Source organism: Anser brachyrhynchus, assembly GCF_964034855.1.
Source record: "Anser brachyrhynchus genome assembly, chromosome: 17".
NCBI classification, from domain to species: domain Eukaryota; kingdom Metazoa; phylum Chordata; class Aves; order Anseriformes; family Anatidae; genus Anser; species Anser brachyrhynchus.
In genome coordinates this window covers 408,702-430,036 of record NC_137710.1, presented here as the reverse complement: position 1 = coordinate 430,036, position 21,335 = coordinate 408,702, and the positions used below count along the sequence as shown (strand labels likewise).

At 44.2% G+C, this 21,335-nt stretch overlaps 2 protein-coding genes across 7 annotated transcripts in view; both read right to left on the bottom strand.

Moving 5' to 3' along the window:
* Window positions 1-10,025, bottom strand: part of PITPNB (phosphatidylinositol transfer protein beta) — a 31,145-nt gene extending 21,120 nt beyond the window's left edge. For both annotated transcript variants that reach the window (XM_080559013.1, XM_080559012.1), the window contains exons 1-6: window positions 9,899-10,025; window positions 8,073-8,103; window positions 7,068-7,213; window positions 5,041-5,146; window positions 4,029-4,103; window positions 1,724-1,807 (exon numbers count right to left, since the gene is read on the bottom strand). In XM_080559013.1, the coding sequence (XP_080415139.1) occupies window positions 1,724-1,807; window positions 4,029-4,103; window positions 5,041-5,146; window positions 7,068-7,213; window positions 8,073-8,103; window positions 9,899-9,918 (462 nt within the window). In that variant the 5' untranslated portion in view covers window positions 9,919-10,025. The remainder of the gene's footprint in view (window positions 1-1,723; window positions 1,808-4,028; window positions 4,104-5,040; window positions 5,147-7,067; window positions 7,214-8,072; window positions 8,104-9,898) is intronic.
* A 5,553-nt stretch (window positions 10,026-15,578) lies between these two features.
* TTC28 (tetratricopeptide repeat domain 28) overlaps window positions 15,579-21,335 on the bottom strand; it is a 167,615-nt gene continuing 161,858 nt past the window's right edge. For all 5 annotated transcript variants that reach the window (XM_080558985.1, XM_080558986.1, XM_080558988.1 and 2 more), the window contains one exon: window positions 15,579-21,093. In XM_080558985.1, coding sequence (XP_080415111.1) covers window positions 19,469-21,093 — 1,625 coding nt within the window. In that variant the 3' untranslated portion in view covers window positions 15,579-19,468. The remainder of the gene's footprint in view (window positions 21,094-21,335) is intronic.

Below are 21,335 nucleotides of genomic sequence, written 5' to 3'. Positions count from 1 at the left end.
CAGCTCTAAGGTCATATGGAATGTCTGAAAGAACAAGGGGCAGCAAAACGATTCCTCGCTGCATTAAAATAGGCAAGACACATTTAATTTGATTTACAGGGAGATTCTCCAAACAATGTATTTTCATACATGTAAATCCACAGATCATCTGTTAAATATCAGTTAAGCAACAGTGCAGGTTATACACTTATGTTGGTGATAGAAATAGCAATTTATGAAGCAGAATCCTTTCCACTTCACATACCATAGCCTTTTCCCTCCTTCCTTCACTTTCCTGCAAAGAAGACTGCTCCCACAATGCTGGATATCCACAAATTTATTTTTAGAAAATAACAATTAAATAGTTTCAAGAATGGCTGCAAGTTATCACATAAACACATATAGGTAAGTGTCGGTGCTAGACCATACCATTTTCCTACTCTTCAGAAATAAATGATTAGACACAGAACAGCCCAGCTGTTAGAATTAAATAAACCACACAACTCCAGTAGAAAAAAAAAAGCATAAAAAGCAACCACAGTAAGAGCAAGGAAGTAGGACAAGCACTTAAGTATAGTGAAGCTACCCTCTAAAGTCGCATAAACCAACATATCCTACCTTCTTATTCAGATCAATTATACACACTGTGAGCTGGATAACAGAAAACTGACAATAGAGGGAACAGAATGGGAACTATTACAAACATTAAGTGTCGTCCTGTCAGCAAAATCTCAACACACCAGATAAAGCTGAACTACACATCTTTGCATATTTATTTCAGCAGAATTTGATAAAATCAGATTTAGAGCACACGTCTTTTCTGTACAAATTCCAATTGAAAAGACAAGTTGAAAGTGTGCATTCCCAACACTGAACTTTGTCACTCTCTTCTTCATCTAGCAGCCTACTTCCACCACACACATAAGCAATCTTACACGGACGCCACACACTATCTTTGTTCTGCATACAACTTCACTGAGTAACCGCGTGCTCTTACTGATAAGATCTCTCCTCCTAAATTTTTCCTTCTTGTATCAAGGTATTAAACTTCATATTCTCAGATAAAGAACCACAGACTCTTAAGGACAGATTTCTGGGTATATCCAGGGTGCTTATGCTCACCAAAGCAATCACTAAAAGGAAAATGAACAAGTAATTCCACAGCTCTCAGAAAAAATAAGCAGTTCATTTCTTCAGCACTGTTCTAATGAATGAAGTTTAAAAATAAAAAAAATAAGTCTAGATTTCAACGGCAAACCCTGATGGTTCCTCTTGAGATTGCCTGAACCCCAGAGTGAAGGATGGGTGGAGGGACAGAAATATTTAAAGAATTTCTAGCCAAAAGTAGCAGCAGAAGTGCAAGAGCAGCTTGATGGAAATACCATGCTCTGTCATGCAGGACACATGGGGTAGATTCTTGCTCTTGGCTTCACAAACCAAGATGGGCACACAAATGCTTGCATGATCAATTACTTTATCTACAAGTAAAAACTACACCTGTGCCAAAAGTCTGTTGCCCTTCATGACTTTTAGTTGTGCAACTAAAAGTCAAACTCAGTAATTAAAGTTGTAAACACAATTGCTAAGTGTGGAACTTAGGAAGGAATTATTCAATTCAAGCCAATTTTCATTTATCTGTCAGATAAAATCCATACCACTTCTAGGTTATTCACAACCAACAAAAAGCACCAGTGGGATTAGAAGCATGTTGCAACCATATCCCAGTATCAAAGCATTTACTTACTCCTGGTTCTACTTGAGTTCTATCTGCAATGTCAATATGGACAACTTCAACACTCTTCCATGTGTTTGGATCTAAATTGTGCACCTGCAAAGGAGAAAAATGAATGATTTTCATGTTGTCATCTAACAAAGTGGTCTATCTCATACAATGTGTATGCATGCAGTATGTATGATTTTTTTCTAGACTTCCTAAAGACAGACGTATTCTCAAAACTTATCCTTTCTCCCTCTGCTTTTCTAAAAAGGAATTATATTCCAGAGTCAAATTTAGTCACTAACCAATTTTAAACCAGCACAAAGCCTTCAGTTCCTGTGCATTCAGGAGACCTAGATTTAAGATTAATCTGTATCCTTCCGTTACAGATATCAGAGCTAAAGAATTCAAGCTCTAATTAGAAATATTACCCATTCAGTAACCTGGACAAGCTTTTTAATCTAGAAAGAAGCCTTCACAAGTTCTAATGTGCAAACATGGAAGGTTTCAATAACCTGACTAAATCTAGCAGGTTCCCTAAATGATAAGCCTGCCTTTAGTTCACACCGGAGGAAATGCATGTGGTACGAAGGTACATAAACGTTTAAAGATGTAACAAACTTCACATGTTGTACTGGGTCTGACTGGGATGGAGTTAACCTTCCCTGCGGCAGCCCACACAGTGCTGTGCTCTGCACGTGTAGCCAGCACAGCCCTGGTATCACACCAGTGTTGTGTCTGCTGCTGAGCAGTGCTGGCACCGCATCAGGACTCCCTGCAACCCCCCCAGAGCCAGCGGGCTGGGGGTGGGCAGGAGGGGAGGAAGGAACATCACCAGGGCAGCTGACCTAAACCAACCATATTCCATACCATATGATGTCACACTCAGCAATAAAAGGTGGAAAAAGGAAGAAGAGGGGAGGGGTGGGCTCATGCGAAAACGTCTGTCCTTCTGAACAATGGCTATGTGCATTGAGGCTCTGCTTCAAGGACGTGGTCGAGCATCGCTCGTTGGTGGGAAGTAGAGAGTAATTTCTTTCCTCTGCACTTCCACACAGCCTTTGCTTGTCCCCCCCCCCCCCTTTTTCCCTTTCCCTTTAGTTAAATTAATTAATAACAATTTTCCCTTAATAATTATTTTCCCTTTAATTAAATTATTCTTATCTCAACCCATGAGTTGTTTCTTTCCTCTTCTTCTTCCCTCCTCTTCTGAGTAGGGGGAGTGAGAGAGCGGTTGTGGTGGAGTTCAGCTGCCTGGCGAGGTAAAACCACCACACACGTGTAGTCTGTTAGGCATAACTACACTTAAAATTAAAGCAAGTAAAGCTGCATAAGAAATGCTCTCCTTCTGTGTAGCATATCCACATAGTACTGGGGTTGTTTAGTCTGGAGAAGAGGATGCTTAGGGAAGGCCTTATTGCTCTCTACGACTACCTGAAAGGAAGCTGTGGGGAACTGGGGGTTGGCCTCTTCTCGCGTGTAACCAGTGACAGGACTAGAGGGAATGGCCTCAAGTTGCACCAGGAGAGTTTTAGGTAGGAAATTAGAAGAAATCTCTTCTCATAAAGAATAGTTAGGCATTAGAATGGGTTGCCCAACGAGGTGGTGGAGTCACCGTCCCTGGGGTGTTAAGGAACGGTTGGACGCAACACTTAGGGACATGGTTTAGTGGGTTATACGGATGGTTGGACCAGGTAATTTTGGAGGGCTTTTCCAACCTTTATGATTCTATGATCCTTTCTTTATGGTTGAAGCAATTCATCCCAGCACTGAAAATATACTGACAATTATTCCTTTGTGGCTGCTCTACAAATAGGTTTGTCACTGTACATAAAGAGGTCTCCTGAAGAGACCCATGAACTCAATGAACCAGGGAGGAAAATGAGACTATCACCAAACCTGGAAAATTTACAGCAGCTGCCTCAAAAAAATAACCCTAAAAAATATATGAAGATGAACTATAATGTGTCCTTGACAAAGCTGGTTTCAGATAAAATTGCTAAAGTAGCACTAGCTTATCTAAAGTAGAATAACATGAAATTAAAAATCTCCACTTACTGAAAACCTTTTTAAGTATCTGGGTGAGAATCAACCATCTGCATTGACCTCAACATAAAAAAATGAAAACCTTTTCTTGTTCTCGTACCTCTTTAGGTGAAACAGCTTTGACCACTTTAGATGGACTTGAATAATACTTTTCTTGTTTTATGTTATTAACAGGTAGGGCTTTGACTTTTTATAATTACCTGCCATTACCAGAAATAGTATACTTTATCTGGATGACTATGTGTGGCAAATATTACTAAAGCTATGTATCCAAATCCCAACTCACGTTCTCCAATGTCCCCAAATCTGGTTTATGCCAGGTCTCAATTTTTATAAAGAAGTCATCTTTCATGTATTCATTCTGTAAGAATTAAAATCAAAAAGCATGAGTCTGATTATGCCCACCCAGCTTAACTTCTAGACAGACGGTATAGACAAATTTTTATATAAATACAAAATTATACTTATAGAGCCGTAATATTAAGCAAAGATACAAAACATGATGTAAAAAAATGAAAGCATTTCTCTGACAAATTACAGTTCAAATTATAGCCAAGTAGCAGACATATAGAGTAACAAGTTGCTCTATGCCAGGCACCCTTGCAAGGCAAATATAACTGGCTGAAGCTAGCTTGCTGGAGTCAGAGTCAATTCTAGCAGCAATAACATAAAATGTATTTCAAAAAAAAAACCAAACACATTAGAGCACTGATAGTAACTAAAATACTCACTGTCACAACTGGTCATTGGAAACACAGGGAATGAAATTGAAAAGGAAACAAAAATGTTATTAGATACAACAGTTTCTGAACAGTCTCACATACAATTACTAAGTCACAGAACAAGAAACATTCAAAATTAGTCAAACAGGATTTGTACACATTAGGTCAGCAGAACACAACTTACTAGACATAACCTTTTAAGTTCATTATATACTACTACAAACTATTCAATAAAAACAAAACAGAGCTTACTCTTAGACCTTACACAATTACAAGAATTGAAATAAAGCAGTTATTCTTACAGACTATAAAGAATTAAACACTTTTCTAACCGGCTCTGTTCTACAATTGAAGAAAGAGGCAGCTCTCCAGTCTTGTACTAGGGACACTGCGTAAAAAGACTCTGTAGGAACCAGTAAACTGATTCACTGAGGTTGTTCTTCAGAAGCAGATCTCCTTTTCAGAACATGAGTTCTCACAAAATCAACAAAATGTGAAATATATTTTCTACTCGATAGCACCAACTCTTCTAAACCATTTAAGACCATCCCTGAACAGTGACAACATCAGTCACACAATGTGGGACCTACTTGTTCTACAGTAAGGGTACGCATTCCAAGCCTTCTCATGGAATACCAGGGAGCCTTCTGGAGCAATCATCCTTACAAAACCAGGAACTTTACTGTGAAAAACAAACATTAACAACATTTTTAAAAAATGTTCGCCAACTGTAGCATCCCATCGATTTCTGCCGCTCTGAAAAGAAAGGCACATCCTACCTTAGCATTTTAAAGGGTATGATGTATAAGTTACCCACAGTCTAATATGCGGGAACTCCAACAATGTTACTGATTGTAAAATAATTAAGAGAAACTGGTAAAGGTAATCACAAGATAATCAACAGGGAGCGATGCATAACTTTGGATGTACTGATCAGAATGAAAGTTGTGCTACACAAGCTTTCTTTTCTCATCAAGTATAGTGGAGACAACCACTGAGGGACAGCACTGCCCAAGGAATCTCACCTCCAAACTCTAGCAAAAGTGGAGGTCAGCAATAAGCAAGCCTCTAACTCAGCTGGCCTGCAGCCTAGATGGAAGGCCAGTCAGCTATTTCAGCCATGTTTGAAGAGAAAAACTTCAGCTTAGCATCAACAGCAGAATTACCACCTCTGACAAATGTCCCTTCTACTCTATACCATGCCCATGACGGTTGACAAAAATTGGATGTTTGGAAAAAAAAAAAAAATTCCATACAAGGTAAATTTTGTATTTCCTATCAGGGTATTTGAGGCTGGTACCCTTAAGCACATGAGTTTAAACAAACTACATGTATTCATGTGGATAAGGAATGGACAGAGTTCAGTCTGTGCAAGTGTTCTTTCCTCAGTTTCCCCCAAAGACGATGAGTAAGTTCCTGTCCTTTTTTTTTCTTTCAGATTCAAGGCAAAAAACTGCCAATTGATAATTCCTTTTTATATAGCAGGAACCTTATGTCCCACTCATCTGGAAGTTTTCCTTTTCTAGAATAAGCAAACAATTCTTTCAGTTATTTCCTACACATCATACTGCCCACACTTCTTTCTATACTCTATTTTCTCTCTAGCTTGCGTACATGTGAAAGTCCAGTGCACAAAGCCAACCAAAATGAGTTACCACCCATACACTGCATGCAACAATCCTGCATAACGCAGTCCAGAAGGGAGCTTGCTTTCATGTTTATACTCACGTTGCTGACACACCATAACTTGCAGATGCTTTTGAGCAGTACTACTGTTCAGCATTTATTTCCCACGTCACCCTTCTGCCTCCCCCACAAGTAGCCATTAGCAGACATACTCAATGTATTTAGTTCTTTAATTTTTTTAGATTCTTCCCCCAAACCCCTAAATTACAAACATTTTGAATACTAATCCTCACAGCTTTAACAATATGACTCCCTTTTCGGTACTGCAGCCCTCTGGATTAACATCAACCACTAAGCCCTAAGGGTTCAAACACTGTTTGGGTCAGTTCTCAAAATAACCAGGTTCTACCCACTCTGTGGTGTATGTAACTTCTAAAAATGCTTTTTAACTTATTCTTTATCTCCTAGAAAAAAGTTACCACACTGCAAGAACTTGCGAGATGCTTTACAGAATGTTTTACAAAACAATATTCAGGCAACAAGAACTTCATGTTAAATAGCAGATCAAATAAACACATTCTTGCTTTATAATGCAATAACCAATCTCCTTTTCTCTACCCTATATCAACATTCCTGTCCTCTGGGCTATCCTACGAAGTATCCCTGACACTGACCTATCATTTTGGCTATATGCTAAGAATTCAGATCACTCGTACTTGGAGATGCTTTTGCCTGTTCATGAATCAGGCATTTTGCATGGTTTTCCATTACTCTTTGCCAGAGCATTCAGGCACATTTCAGCAAATTTAAGAGTGGTAAAAAAAACACAAGTGCCCCAGAGTAGTAAGCAATAGCTGGTTAAACACTTGTGGATCAATAACAAGTGACCAGAATAGAATAGAATAGTTAGTTGGTACGGACATCCAAAGATCATTTAGACTAACTGCCTGACCAATACATGTTTATGTTTTTCTCACCTCTTTAAGTGATAGATTTTGTGGGTATATTGTCCTTTTTCACCATCCTTTTCGTAAGGCTCATTTTTTAAGACTTGAATTCCTTCACCACCTCCTGTTTCATTTTTGCTAGCTTCTGCCACAGAATAAAGTTGACCAACTTGATACTGAAAAGTGAAGAGAAGCAAAATTTCAATATATAAGTCAGACAAAATATTCAAAGCATAGAGAATTTGACAGAATAAGCAAAATGATTAGGAAAGAAAAATAAATGAAAAAGTTTTTAGTAAATTTTACCAGCGTTGTCTTATCTTATCTGTGGTTCACAAGTACCAGATTTTTACACAGCTTGTTTCACACTAACGCAACGTGTTGGTATAGAGCACCAGATCTGTTATTCTTCATTTTTCTCATAGTAAAAGCAAAGTATGTAAGTTCTTTTTAACTTGGTAAAGTATAAATTTTCAGTTTACAAGATTTTACAGTGATTGATTTCCAGCACCAACCTTCCCAAATTTATACTCTTAACCAACTAGATACCGCCCTCACAGGTCCCATGAAATGGAAACTGTAGGCAGTTCAACCTTTTTCCCTCAGAAATACGTTTAGACATTTCAGAGCAAGTTTCAGTTAAATCTATTTCAGTGTCACTTAAATTGCTGGCCACAGATCTCAGAAGATGGCTCCTACCTTTGCCTTTAGGAAAAGGCTTGGAGTCACTGAATGCCTTGATCAGCAGGGAAATTCTGCTGCAGTGCAGAGTTGCACAATTTTCTTCTCTTGCTTGTAAGCCGTGGAGTGGCTCAGAAAAAAAACTAAAGACTCTTGCCTCCTTTGGAATTCACTGATCTGCAATAGTTAACTCCGCTGGACTGGTGGCTTACACATGCAGTATCTTACATGTGCCAGGGCGGCGGACGCACAGCACAGGAAACACTTGGATCCAGGCTAATCAGATTCAAACAATACACTGACATCTTCCCACCCATCCCCCCAAAAACAAGGACAGGCAGGATGAGGACATACCTCTTGCACTGAGCAAGGTAAAACCACTCGGCTAAAAGAAGAAGAGAGAAAATTAATTAAAATGAATAATTAGGTTTCAGATAACAGACATGCACTGTAATAAATATATTGAAGACAGAAGCGTCAAAATGAGTTAACTTGAGTTTTCTTTTCAGAAACGCTATACGACAGTAAAACTGCACGGCTATAATGCAGGAAGCCCAAGTAAAATCAAAACGACAGCAAGCGTGTTACAAAGGTGATAAAGGGAGCGGTAGGCAGCAGGGTGAGAATATTAAAAGCTGCACAAAAGAGACAGGAAATCTAGGATCTGCTTCCAACTCTACTGTAACTTCGCATGGCGTTGAATTTGTTTGAACTTTGGGGTGTCAGCTTTCTTCGTGTTACACAACAAACGGCCGTGCCTGTACAATTTAAGAGGAGAACAAATGGACAGGCCCTCAGAGCCCACAGATGAATTTTGGCAATTACAGCAGTTATGAATCATTCAGAAGCAACCGCTGCTGACATCTCATTTGGGTGCCAAAAGCAGGTGCATTTTAGGCAATTTAGTTGTAACGCAATAAACTCTACAGTTAACGGCAGCAGGAGGGCATGCAGAAATTGATTTCTGACAGCAACAGTGCACTGTAGAGACAATACTTTGCAGTTTCAACATACATAATAATACAGACAAAGATGACGCGAATTATCATAGTTACAAAACAGTATCACAGAACAACTGCGTGGATGCCAGGGCTTTGAAGTGATGCTATCTCCTTTAGTGACAAACTGAGTGACCATTAAAATTTGATGCAACGTATACGAACGTAGCCTGCCCACTGCTCTAGAAGGAAAAAAGTTATAAGAGCTACAGTTAGTTCATTCAACTTTTTCTATCCCCTAATAGCTGCACAGTTTGAGAACAGTGGTTTTGACACGTTTTTGTTTAGGTGTTTCTAAACTACTACAGAAAAAGGCCTCAGCAGCCTGAGTGCCCTTGGCTCCCCTCGCACAGAGGAACGCGCGGCAGCCTTGAGAAGAGAGAAACAACCGTCCCAGCACACCAGAAGTTGGTGTTTCCCTACAACTTCTTCCTTAACGCTTACTGGATGAGGACTCTGGGGGCTCAGGCTAGCTGTGCACCTCGCTGAAATACTTTCACTCTCAGTTGGGAACTCTCCAAAGAAAAACCGAGGAAAAACACAGCCAGGCTCAGAGGCAGGGCCCGCCTCAGACGGCGGCAAGCTTCAGCTCTGAAGGCAGAGCTCGCACCCGCACCGGGACGGGCAGGGGCTGCCGGAACGACGCCCCCGGGCAGGACGGGTCCCGCCGGCAGCCCAGCTCCCGGGGCTCCGCGCACGCAGCGGCACCGGCACCGCCGTAACGCCCGAGCCCGGGGGAGCCCGGCCCGGAACGGTGCGGACAGGAGGGCCGTCGGGACGAGCGGCCGGGCCGAGCCTGCCCGCGGGGCCGCGACCGGGTGCGCGCACAGCCGCCAGGGCACGGCCGGGCACCGAGCGGGCCCCGCCCGGCCGGCAGCGCCCCGGGCCCGCCGCGGAGCCGCTCCAGGAGCCCCGAGGCGCGGAGGCCCGGCCCGGCCCGACCCGACCCCGCCGCACGGAGCCCGGCCCGGCCCCGCCGCGCCAGGGAGCGGCCGATGCGGCGCGGCCCCGCGCTGGGCCCGCCGGCGGGACGGGCGCTTCCGGCGCGGCGGGGCCAAGAGAGCCCCCACGGGGCCCGAGCGGGACCCGCCCCGGATGCAGCGCCCGCCGGCCCCGGCCCCGGCCCCGAGCCGCACAGGAGGCGCCCAGCGCTCGGTGCCCGCCACCCCCAGCCGCACTCACAACTCCTTGATCAGCACCATCTTCCCCGCGCAGGCCCGCACCGCGCACGCGCGACCGGCACGGCCCGCCCATGCTGCACCGCGCGCTTCCGGGGGGAAGTCCCGCCCCCGCGGGCCGGCCCGCCCAATCCCGCCGCGCCCTGGGGCACCGCACCCGCCCCTCGCCCCGGCGTGCGCGGGGTCGCCGCGCGCTTGCGCCCGCCGCCGCCAATCCGAGGGCGCGCGGCTCCCGGCAGCGCCCGCGCCTCGCCCGGGGGCAGCCAATGGCGGCGCGCCGCCCGCCCCGGGCCCGCCCCCCGTGCGTGCGGGACGCCGGCGGCACCGCCCGGCTCGCGGCGCCCTCTGCCCCCCCCCCCCCCCGGAGACCGCCCCGCCTCGCCCCCACAGCGGCACCCAGCGCCCTGAGGCGCGGCCCCGCCGCGAGCAGGCCTCGGGCCCGCGGAGGGAGAGGGGTGAAGGTGCCCGTGCTGAAGGCCCTCGTGCAGCGCGCCGCGGGGAGAGCGGCCTCCTGCAGGGCGCGCCGGCACCGCCGGGAGCTGCGGGCCGGTTCCGCCCCCCGGGAGGCAGAACGGGCCCGTCGCGGCTGAGGGTGACTGCAGGGCGGCGCTTCCCTGCGGCCTTGGGGCTTTAACACCGGGAGCCGCGGCTGCCACAGCCGCCGCTGCCCTCTGGCGAAGGAGCTCCCTTTGTGCTTCATCGCGCTCACAGGAGACGAGGGCAGAAGGGAGCCGAAGCGAGGAGCACGCCGCGTGGGGTGGGCTTGGCCGCTGCGGGGCCGAGAGCCGCCTGCGCCCTCCGGCCCGTCAGGCTGCCGGTGGCGTTACACCGCCGTCTTTCGTTAAAAACAGCGAAAGAAGAAAAACGCCGAGAAGTTTTAGACTTCGGAGGCGTGAAAAGAAGGTTGAAATTAATCCCTAGAGTACGCAGTGAGACGGCCCGCAAAGAACCTGCGGCGCGCCCCTGTGGAGAGAAGCCCCCCCCCCCCCCGCAGCGGGGTGCGTGTGCCCGGGCACCGCGTGCGGGTGGCGCCGCTCAGCTGAGGGCCGTCGGTGGCAGGAGGGGATTGCACCGAGGCACCTGCACTGCGGCCACGCTATCACCGTAGTGTGAAAGAGCATCAACTCTCCAGCTGCCCTTTTATCCAACAGATTTCTTTTAATATAACAAACAGCAAAGTGGGGACAACAGAAAAATGGGAAAAACGGGAAAAAAAAAGGGCAAGCTTTCAGAGTCAAAACCTTCAGGTTTTTAATCCAAAAAGGGAAATACGCAGAGCTTCTATGAGTTCATGTAGTGATTTCTCTAATAACAACAAATCTTTCTATAGGAGTCTCTCAGGTACTACAGAGACATGCAGTGCTGAATGCTGGAGACAAAACGGGACAATGAAGGAGATGAAGAGGACAACACAGGTGCCAGTGAGACGTGAGGATAAACTAGCTGGAAATTTTTGGTGGAGCTTAGAGACATTGAATGGGGGGAAATGATAAAACAAACAATCCCAGTTCTAATTTGGCCATTCAGAGCTAGAGCACAGAAAAATGAGGAGACTCTATGACCATGTCCCTGGAACAAGGGCCCAGCCCTGCTCTCAGCTAAACCACTGGGATATATGGGACTCTTCAGCACAGGGCACAGAAAGGATAAAAAAGGTCAAGTTTCCCCAGTATGCCTCTGCATGTGGTATTCAGTGTTATTCTTGTTTCCATAGCAATTAAAGCATAACCTGTGGCAAAATGATGCCCTAGGAACAAAGCAGCTGGCTAGCACTGTTTCTGGGTGCTCAAAAAACATGATTTGGGTAAAAACTCAGTATCTGTTGAAAATAATGCATTCTGAGTGTCCTAATTTGCTTTTCAGTTTCCAAGCATTAGCTTTCAAATTTTTCAGATTTTTCTTCACAGCTGTGCTAACTAGCTCCTTCTCCTTTAACACTGCTTGAGATGCCCACAGAAAAGACTAGGTAAATCAGAAAAACAAACACTACAAGATCTGACAAAGGGAGGGCAAAACTTTATAGTTTAGCACTCTGGAAAGGAAATGATTCTTCCTCAAAAAATGTAGATATGTCTGGCTGTGGTACAGTTGACAATGTTTACACTTGCAAAGATTGTCATTGTGAATAATGCTGCCCTGTTGCTGACAAAAGAAAGTGCTGTTTTGAATGGACATTTGTCAGCTTTCAACCCACAGGAAACTTAAATGTACAGTTTTAGTTTATGGGTAGCAACAGTATATTTTTGCACTCGGTGGACTCCTGTTCCAGCATCAATGTCCGTGTCCCCACATGTATGCATTTCATCCTTTTCCCCAAAAAGGGCCACAGACCCTACTTATGGGCTCATCCTTGTCCACCCTTTGAAGCCATCTTTCCCAAGTTTTGTCCATCAGTAACTAGAACTAATGATGCATTTACACATCATCTCCAACAGAGTAGAAGAGAGTAGAGATTCAGATGGGGAAATTCAATGTTGCCAGACAACCCTCCCACAATTAAATGGCTTTAAAGAACATCCTCAATATGCTCTGCCTATAAAAACATACTTTCATTCAAGTCCCTCGCAATGTGAAAGATGGATGCTATGGAAACTGCCACTCAGACTTTTGCCTTTACTGGCTTTGTTTTATTAAGCAAAGAAATTACAAAGGCCTGTGCCAGGACACAGTGGTAGGGCTTTAAGAGTCTGCTTCCCGAAGTTCTCAAGCATTCTGTATTTTCCTTTATTTGTTTTTTTCAAAATCCTGGCTCAGTGTAGTCCCCTGCTGCTGCTCTTTCCCCATATGGACAACATTTGTCTTTTGTTTACTCAGCCAGCTGCAATGTGTGCTCCCTCCAAAACCCTTATTCTCTTTGTTTATATCCAGATCATACCACACACGATAGTATCATCTGAGTAGCTGCATCCTGCTGATTCCAGACACTGCATACAGACAAACCACTTCAGACCTGTAAATACAATTTCACCATGGTCTCTGCTGCTGGACAGGATGCTTCCTCAGCAAGCTGTTCTTCATGGGAGCCCTCTGGCCTATGCTCACCCCGCGCAGGTATCAAATACAGGCAGTGTAGTAGCACGTCAGCAGCTCCTGGCTTTTGTTAGATTGAGCTTACTGACTGGAGTCCCGCTGCCTAAACACAGGTTTGCATGTATGTGACGTGGGATGGTGACATTAAAATGTAAGAGCATGGTGGCAGGAGGTCTGTAACGGGACCTGCTGAAGAAGCATGCGTGGCCAGTGCCCACCACACTAGGAGCTCGGTCAACAGGCAGGGCTGTTTTATTCCCAGCTTGACCTCTGTGTACAGCAGTTAGAAGACATCAGGTGAGACATCAGGTTAGGTCCTGTGACGGACATGGTGCCGCACAAGGCTTGTACCTTAGGAACATGCCTACTTCTGAAGTGCATGTGACCCTCTTACAGTCTCCCGTACTGTGCTGCAGTGCAGGTTCTGCTCTTGCTCTAACAGCTTTCCACCGATCGCAGAACAGGACAACTAACTGCATCTGTCTGCAGGGGTAACAGGCAGAAGCTGCAGGGCTGGGTTGCCAATGCAGGGGATGTGAACTAGCTCTCTGAAACAACTCTTCCCTTCTGTTGAGTTCCCAGGACCCTGGTGTGACACAACAGGGGTTTGTAACAGCAGCAAACACACTTTCATTCAATGAACAGCGAATGAGAACATGTTTTCTTGTTATTGTTTTTAATATCTAAACACTCTCTTCTATGCCAGAAGACCAAAGCTCTGCACTTGAGCATACAGGTTATAGATTTGGGACTTGGGAACAGTGTAGGTGAGGTAAGTATACCCTAATTCTGACATTTATGTCGCTGGAGTCCTCCTATCTGATCTGCAAGCTCAGGTACAGTGTGGGTACCCATGTGCTTAACCCAGAGTTGGACTTTTTCCATTTGCACCCTGAAGTATCTTTTAGGATATATCCTCCTGTCCTGGCCACATGTTGGAATAGCAATGCACATGTTGTCATCTGCTCTCTTACAGCCACAAAGCACTGGAAGTCTGAGGACTAACCCAGAGAAGAAAAGATGTTTGTGATGGCTACCTCTCAGATTGTTTTGTAGTGGCTGGCAGCAAACTGATGCCCCTCTCCAAGGCCTTCTCAGAGGAAGATGTGGGAGAGACTTTGTAGGGACAGCACAATCCCCTGTATGCTTCTTATTTGTACAGGCAGCATTTGCTGCAGTTCCCTGTGGAACGGCTTTCTCAGAGGCCAGTGAAATACCAGCCACAGTAATTTACCAATAAGATCCCACGCAGTTGATGTCACCATGTAAGAGAAGATGGACAGTACTCTTTCTGACAGGGATAAAAAAAAAAAGGTCTTCTCTTTGGAAAGTACATAAATAATGAGAAAATGAGGTCACATGGGATAAATTATATGATGGAATGAGAGCTGGGGTGTTTCAAGTCTCCCTGACCGTTCTCAGAGAGAAGCAAATGCTTCCAGCTGGGAGCTGGCACGAGCAGAGCTGTGTGCTGTGCTTCACGCATCTGGCAGAAGGATGAGGGAAGGGCACACGCAGGTATGTGCTACTGGTAGTGTGCATCAACCCACAGCATGAGCGTGCATCTGGACACTCAAAGAATGCTCCAACCTGTCCCTGATACATATACATATTGGCATACTAAGTACTAGATACAAAAACGTTCAAGGTCAGGCTTTTAGACAACTTCCTTCTGTTTTTTGCAGTTCTGAGCTGACTTCTTCCAACACTTGCTGTTCTAGAAGTATGTCTCTGAAGGGAACAGGGCTTTCTTGAATCTCTGTGATAAAATGGCAGAGTCTTAGTAACAACGACAGGACGTGCCACCAGGTTGTAGGTAATCCTAAGAGCATGACTAAGCTGAGGCAGCCATCTATCTATAAAACCCTTGCTGGGGAGCTGCACCATCTATGTCTTCAAATACAGAGAATCGGCTACACTTCAGAAGCATGCCAGGAACGGTCCCTTTCAAAAGAATTAGTGACAGGAATTGGCAGTGATTTATGTGGTTTAGGTTACCTCATTTTCAGCACATCAAAGACTTGGAGGGTAGAGACTGTAGGCCAGTAACAGCCTGCTGTTTCATGACCTAGGACACGGTTTGTGTCTTCTATCAACAGGGCCAGAGGTGGCGTTTACACAACTGGGAGGGAGGCATCAATGAAAATTCCAGAGACCGTAAAAAAGTCAAATTCTGGTTAGTTTCATCTGGTCACCAACACCTCCTTTAAGGACAATGGCATCTTTAACACAGGAGCAGAGGGAAGATTTAAGTAAGCAAGTTTCAAATGGCAAAGGGTGTGGGGAAAATATATCGTACCTTCAGCACTTGGTCCTTCCACAGTGCAGGGGTGGAAATAGGTGGTCCGTGAAGTTCCTTCCAAGCCTACATGTCGTTTTGCTGCTGACTAAAACAAGAAAGACAGTGAGCAAATGCTGATGTTTCCACCACCTACCAGGAAAAGGAAAGGCAACTTCCAGTCATCATTTGCAGCAGAGCTACATTCTGATAAAAAATACATTAAGTTCTCAGTAACCCCTCATTTCCACAGGAGAAGTTGAGGACAGCTGTCACCCCATTAGTCACACTTCAAAATTCCAAGCCACCTGCCAGGACAGAGAGCAGTATTCTAACAAATTTGTTAACAACGTCATCCTAGAACAAGAGACTGGAGTACTGAGAGAACTCATGCTTTAATAGACACTGAAATCACAAAGGAAGAAGGCCAAATGCCTTAGCAATTTCAATAAAAATATGAAAATCTTTTTACATGGTAAATTTCATAATATAAAAAGTTTAATGCTGTCTGGAAACAGAGTTTTAATTTACAAAAAAAGTCCATATAGGCCAAACATGGCTAACACTGCATACAAGGAGAGCAAGTGCTAAAGGGCTGCTGCTTGGAAGAGTCTTTGCTGACAGTCCTCTCTGAGTAATCATCTTCAACGCTCTTTGAAGGAGTTCTGCAACCGAGGGGCCAAGTTTTCCATGCACATTGGCAACTTTTCTGGTCTGCATGGCAATGCAATGAACCCAAACCATTATTATCACCTAGCCTGAAACTACCAGTGTTTCTTCACAGATTCACAGTCCTCCTGGATCTGTTCTGCAACTTGAAAGAGATGGTCACAGAACCAGTTTGATCTAATGAGAGGAAATATGGCCAAGAGTGATATACATGGGCGTAGCACCCCTTCAATGCTTTTTCCTTGTTTAAATAAGGTATCACTAAAAAGAAGGAAAATCAGTAACCAGTCAGAGTTCAGGCTAACCAACAAAATCAAATTAAACTGGATTTTGTTCAGTGAGATTATTTACTGTTCCCCTTTAGTTTAAGCTAAAGACAGTCAATAAAATATCTGCAATTCGTATCTCACACAGTAAAATATACTGAATAAAACCAAACTAAAACACATTCTATGGCCTTGGGGAACTGTTGCACGTGGCAGGTTTAATGTGGAAGTTGGTAACACCTAATTCTTATTGCTCACTGTATTAAGCAGTGTTGTCACTTGTACCATGCACAAATACGACGACGACAAATGCATTTAAACTCCACAGAAGGGATTCTAATATCAAACGCAGAACATGTTATTTTCATTTCCTGAATTTCTCCACATATTGGGCAAACCTGATAAAACTTCTTTTCTTCACAAAGGGGTTGTTTCTCATTCAGGTGGTGGAGGAGTGAGGCACAAGGTGTGTGAAGTGTCTCCCAGACAAGCAAGCATGCATTTGCATGGCTCTCATTAAGCCAATAGAAGTGTCCTCTCTCAAGCTAACGGAAATAAATTTCTCAAAAGACTTGTTCTAGTGACACTCACCTTCCATATTTATACAACACCAATTTCCCAAATACTGAACTTCCCTTACATCTGAACCCTTCCCTGCTTCTAATGCTCCCCTCCCCTTAAAAAAAGCAACAACACAACAGAAGAACCACCCCCCACCCCTGATTTATCTCTTTCTGAAAACTTAAAGCCAGTATGAAACCTACTGGCAGCATGAAAATGGTTTGTACCAAAATGGCAATATAGAATTTCTACAGATTAAAGATCCTTTAGTTATGGAAGTAAACTACAAGTAAAGAGGCTTATTTCCAGCATGTTATGCAGCACTACAGGGAATATTTGCTGTTGCTATAAACAAAAAGCTGCCCACTTCCATCCTGGATGTTCCTGGGATGTCGTTCTAGAACAGTTATGCTGGTTGGAAACGGAGTAGGTCACACGGAGTCCGTCAGCAGTCTCGTGACCACAGCAAGTTGCATGATCAGCAAAATTGCCATCTACATGACATGTAGATACTGTACTGACTCTTTTTGGCCCACTATTCTAATTTTTCCCACCTAATGGCGAGAAGATATTTAGCACCAAACCATCTCAGAAAGATGTAATGTACAGACAAATAACTTGAATTGTATGAGTTGAATGGGTTTACTCGACTGCTTTGCTACGTTGCATAATATGAATAAGTAACTACTCTTTCTTTCTGTACTGAAACTTTTGTGATCAACCATCCATTGTTAGCTGACTATAACAACACAGTCCTATATTTTTTGCCTTTAGCACTTGTGTTAATTTCTTGTGATAGTGAAAGCATTCTCCCAACATCAGTGGATTCTAGAATATACTCTAAGCAAGCGTTTCATATGTGCACCACAAGTAAGCTGAACCTAAGTAATTTTATATTACAGTATCAGAATTGAATCCTCTGTCCTGCTATCATGCTTTTCCTGCAAGATCCCCCTAAAAATCACAAATGTTCAGGTCCACATTTTCAAGAAGAGCATCCAGACACGACAAGTGCAACAATTATCTGCATCAGCAACGATACCCTAATAAATTTAGAGATCTGACTGCACTCACCATTCAGGTAGTCAGTTGCAAGACTGGAATTTGACTTAAGATCCATGTAAAACTCAGGGCCTAATTAATAAGCCTCACAACACCTCTGTGAGGTAGGTACGTAAGTATTACTATCCCCACTTAGATAGACAGGGAAGACGAGGCACAGAGAGGTGAAGTGATTAGCCTTCAGTCACTTGACAAATTTTGGGAGTGCATAATAGAAACCAAAAGCCTTGGTAATCCAGTGCTCCGACCTCATAGCACATGGCCTGCGAAATACTTTGCTTGGATCTAAGTGTGCTGAGTTAATATCCAGAGTTTTCAGTGCACATAAATTATCATTTTGATTCTGATTACATCACTGCATTTAATGGCCACTTAAAAAAAATAATCATCTCCAACTTGATCCACAACACCTAAATACCATCTAGCCTAGGAAAGCTTAGTGTTTTTTACACATCACCTCTGGGGTGCTCTTGGTTCTCTTTTCTCCACAGATCAGAGGGTGCACAGGTTCTGCATACAGCTGGTCTGCATGTCCCCTCACGTACATGTTCCGACTGCACACTGACACTAGCCTATCTCATCTGTGTATACCGGTATACGTGCTCCTGAAGAAGCTTGTTTCCTTAGCCGGGGAAAGAGCTCATCAGGGACACATCTGCAGATATTTGGAAAGATCTAGAAGGATCAGAGAAGGATTTATATGGACAGGTGATTTCTAAATCACATACACTTACGTTACATTCCTGCCTACTGTGAAACTGTAAGATTCACTTTTCTGCGCACACTTAGCAGACAGAAGACATCTGTGCTGCCCAAATAATTGCCAGGATGAAAATTTCACCATCGTAACACTGTGTGCCAGAAAGATCGGAGCATTCAATAAAAACAGAACTTGTGTCTCTGGCACAGCCTTACTACCTCATTCTGAGGCTCACCTTGTCCATTATACCCAAAACATTTTTTGGGGAGCAGACCAACCAGCAAAAAATCACCTGAAAGGTTTCCCTCCAGAAAAAAGTTACCTGAGATGCAGGTTTTAGAATGGGGCATCTCTCTCCTCTTGTCTGTGTCACCAGCCTTTAAATGATGCAAGAGAACTGCCAGTATCAAGCTGCTATGGAGTTGTATTGCCAGCAATTTCTTGTGTTTCGCTAACAACTTAGCAGAGATACCTAGAGGTGTCTTATCTTGTCCTCTCTGTCAGCCTTTGAAACCAACCAAAGAAACGGCTTGTACTTCTCCAGGCAGAAACTTGTGCACACTTTCTTTGCGGTATAAATGAAAGTTTATACCACTCCTCTCGCTTCCCTCTCCAATCCCTGATATGTATAATTTTTGTATAAAAAGACAGCTGAAAAACCTCCTGTTAGGATAAGAAATACAAGTAGGTGGCTTAAAATCTAGTATTTTATGAACAGAACAAGATTCGTTGGACCTGTTGCAGCAAATATGGAACACTACATAGAACCTGTTATCAAGTGAGTCTTGCCAAGGTCCTGTTAAGGGAAACTAAAACCCATCTGTGTAAGGCCCATGTTTCCACACAGTAACAGACAGGGCCAATCTGTCACATTCCCGTGTATTGACAACTGTGGGTATGACCATGGCTTCTTTGATGATATTCTGTGGTTCTATATTGATAAAGGCAAGTGGGCAGAAGCAAATACTTTAACAAGACTCTAAGTCATCAGTTGGTACTCAAGACATTTCAACATTTGGAGGAAGGAAAAAATCTTCCCGGTGATAAGAATTTATAACCATTCCCAGATGGCAGCCTCAAGGGGAGTACGGTTCCTGGAGTGCTACTAGAAGGTGAAGAATGAGCTGATGTCACTGCATTTGGAGCTTCAGGGTGTCTGTGTCCATTTGGAGGGTTCTTTTGTGGAGAAGCAAGTTGTTGCTCAATAGACAGGTCCTTCAGCTCCAGCTTATCTGCACTTTCTTCTTTGCTGTGACGTGGAGATAAATTTAGCAAGCTGAGAACATCTTTCTTAGAAGTCATTGTGCCAGGAGCTCCTCGGAGAATCTTTATTGGGCCAGTGGAGTGCTGGGGAGTGTTCTGCCAGAACATCTTTAAGTTGTGAATTGCTTGCACTTTTTCATCAATAGCAGCCATTTTTAATTTGTCTATGTCTGGGGCATCAGCTGGACTTGAACGAGCAGAACCAGCTGAGGAATAAGAAAGAGCAGGAGATGGAGTGCTGCCACCAGGAGACTGATGCCCTGAGCTTGGAGAGAGATTTCTGGGCGATTTAGAAATATGAGCACTGTAAGGAGAGCTAGGGTACTTGAGCTTAAAGTGAGGCTGCTCAGTTAAGGACCCATGTAAATCACAACTTGGAGATGGCTGTCCACTGTATTGGCCTGTGCCTTCTTTGTTTGACATCTCCGATGTCGTGGGGCTATTATAGCCAGAACTCACTTTCTGAAGGGATGAACTCCTCGTTGGAGGCTTTGGTTTAATTGCAACAGGTGAAGACTGATTCTTCTGACTAGAGCTGACTGGCCTACTGAATGCACTGGTCTCTGAAGACCTGAATGCAGACATACCTGCTGGCATAGAAGCTGCATCATCTGAATTTTTGCTCTTACTTATTTGGCTGCTGCTTCTCTGAAGACGTTCAACAGCAATGAGGTGACTCTGAGTTTCCTCCAGGATTTTTTGAGCCAACTCTTGGGGATCAAGCTTTGGATTACTGTCCTCCTGGGATTTGACAGTGCTGTCAGTCTCAGTGCTAGACTGGTCAGATTCTCCAGTATCAGAACTTGCAAGTTTCCCAACTTTTTGGAAAGGTGAGTTTGGACTGGGAATAAGAGTCATTTTAACAGGAGAATTTGGCGTACTTATGCTCCCTTTGGAATTGACAAGCTCTTTAATACCTCCAGTTTGACCAGTTTGGGGATGTTTGTTATCTGGGGAAAATCTTGTTTTAATGTTTTCTTGGTAACTGGCCAAAGGCTCATTGCTGATTATAGAAAAACCTTCATACTCTTCCTCATCTTTGCTGGCTACAGTGCTGGTTTGTGGTGACAACTGGCTCTGTATTGCAGACCTATGCAGATAGATGTTCTTTGGCCTCTCATAGTCCTGACGTCCTCTGTGTCCCACACCATCTGGCATGCTCTCCGGCTTGGAAACAAAACTCATGGAAGAGGCAATAGAGCTCAGGCTATACACAGAAATGGCATCTGATGCAATGCTGTCTGGACAAGTAGGAGAGAATGGTGGGTTTTGATACTGGGGTACAGGGTTGGAAATAGACTGAGCAGAAGCCAGTGACTCTAGTGATGAGGAACTGTCCAGGCTAAGGCGCTTAGGCAGCTCTGTAGAATCTAAAAAGAAAAAAGGAAAAAAAGTACAAGCATGCCCCTAGATACACAGTAAAATGAAATAAAACCAAGTAATGTTCTTATCAGAAGTAAGAGGAAATGCTACAAAGCATGCACTATGCTACTTCAGAAGAAAAATAACAAAACAAAATGAAAAAAAGAACCAACAACCTTCTACTTAGGTGAGAAAAATAATGTGCACAGACCAGGAAATGCATGGAAAGGAACCTCAGACCAAGTATCCT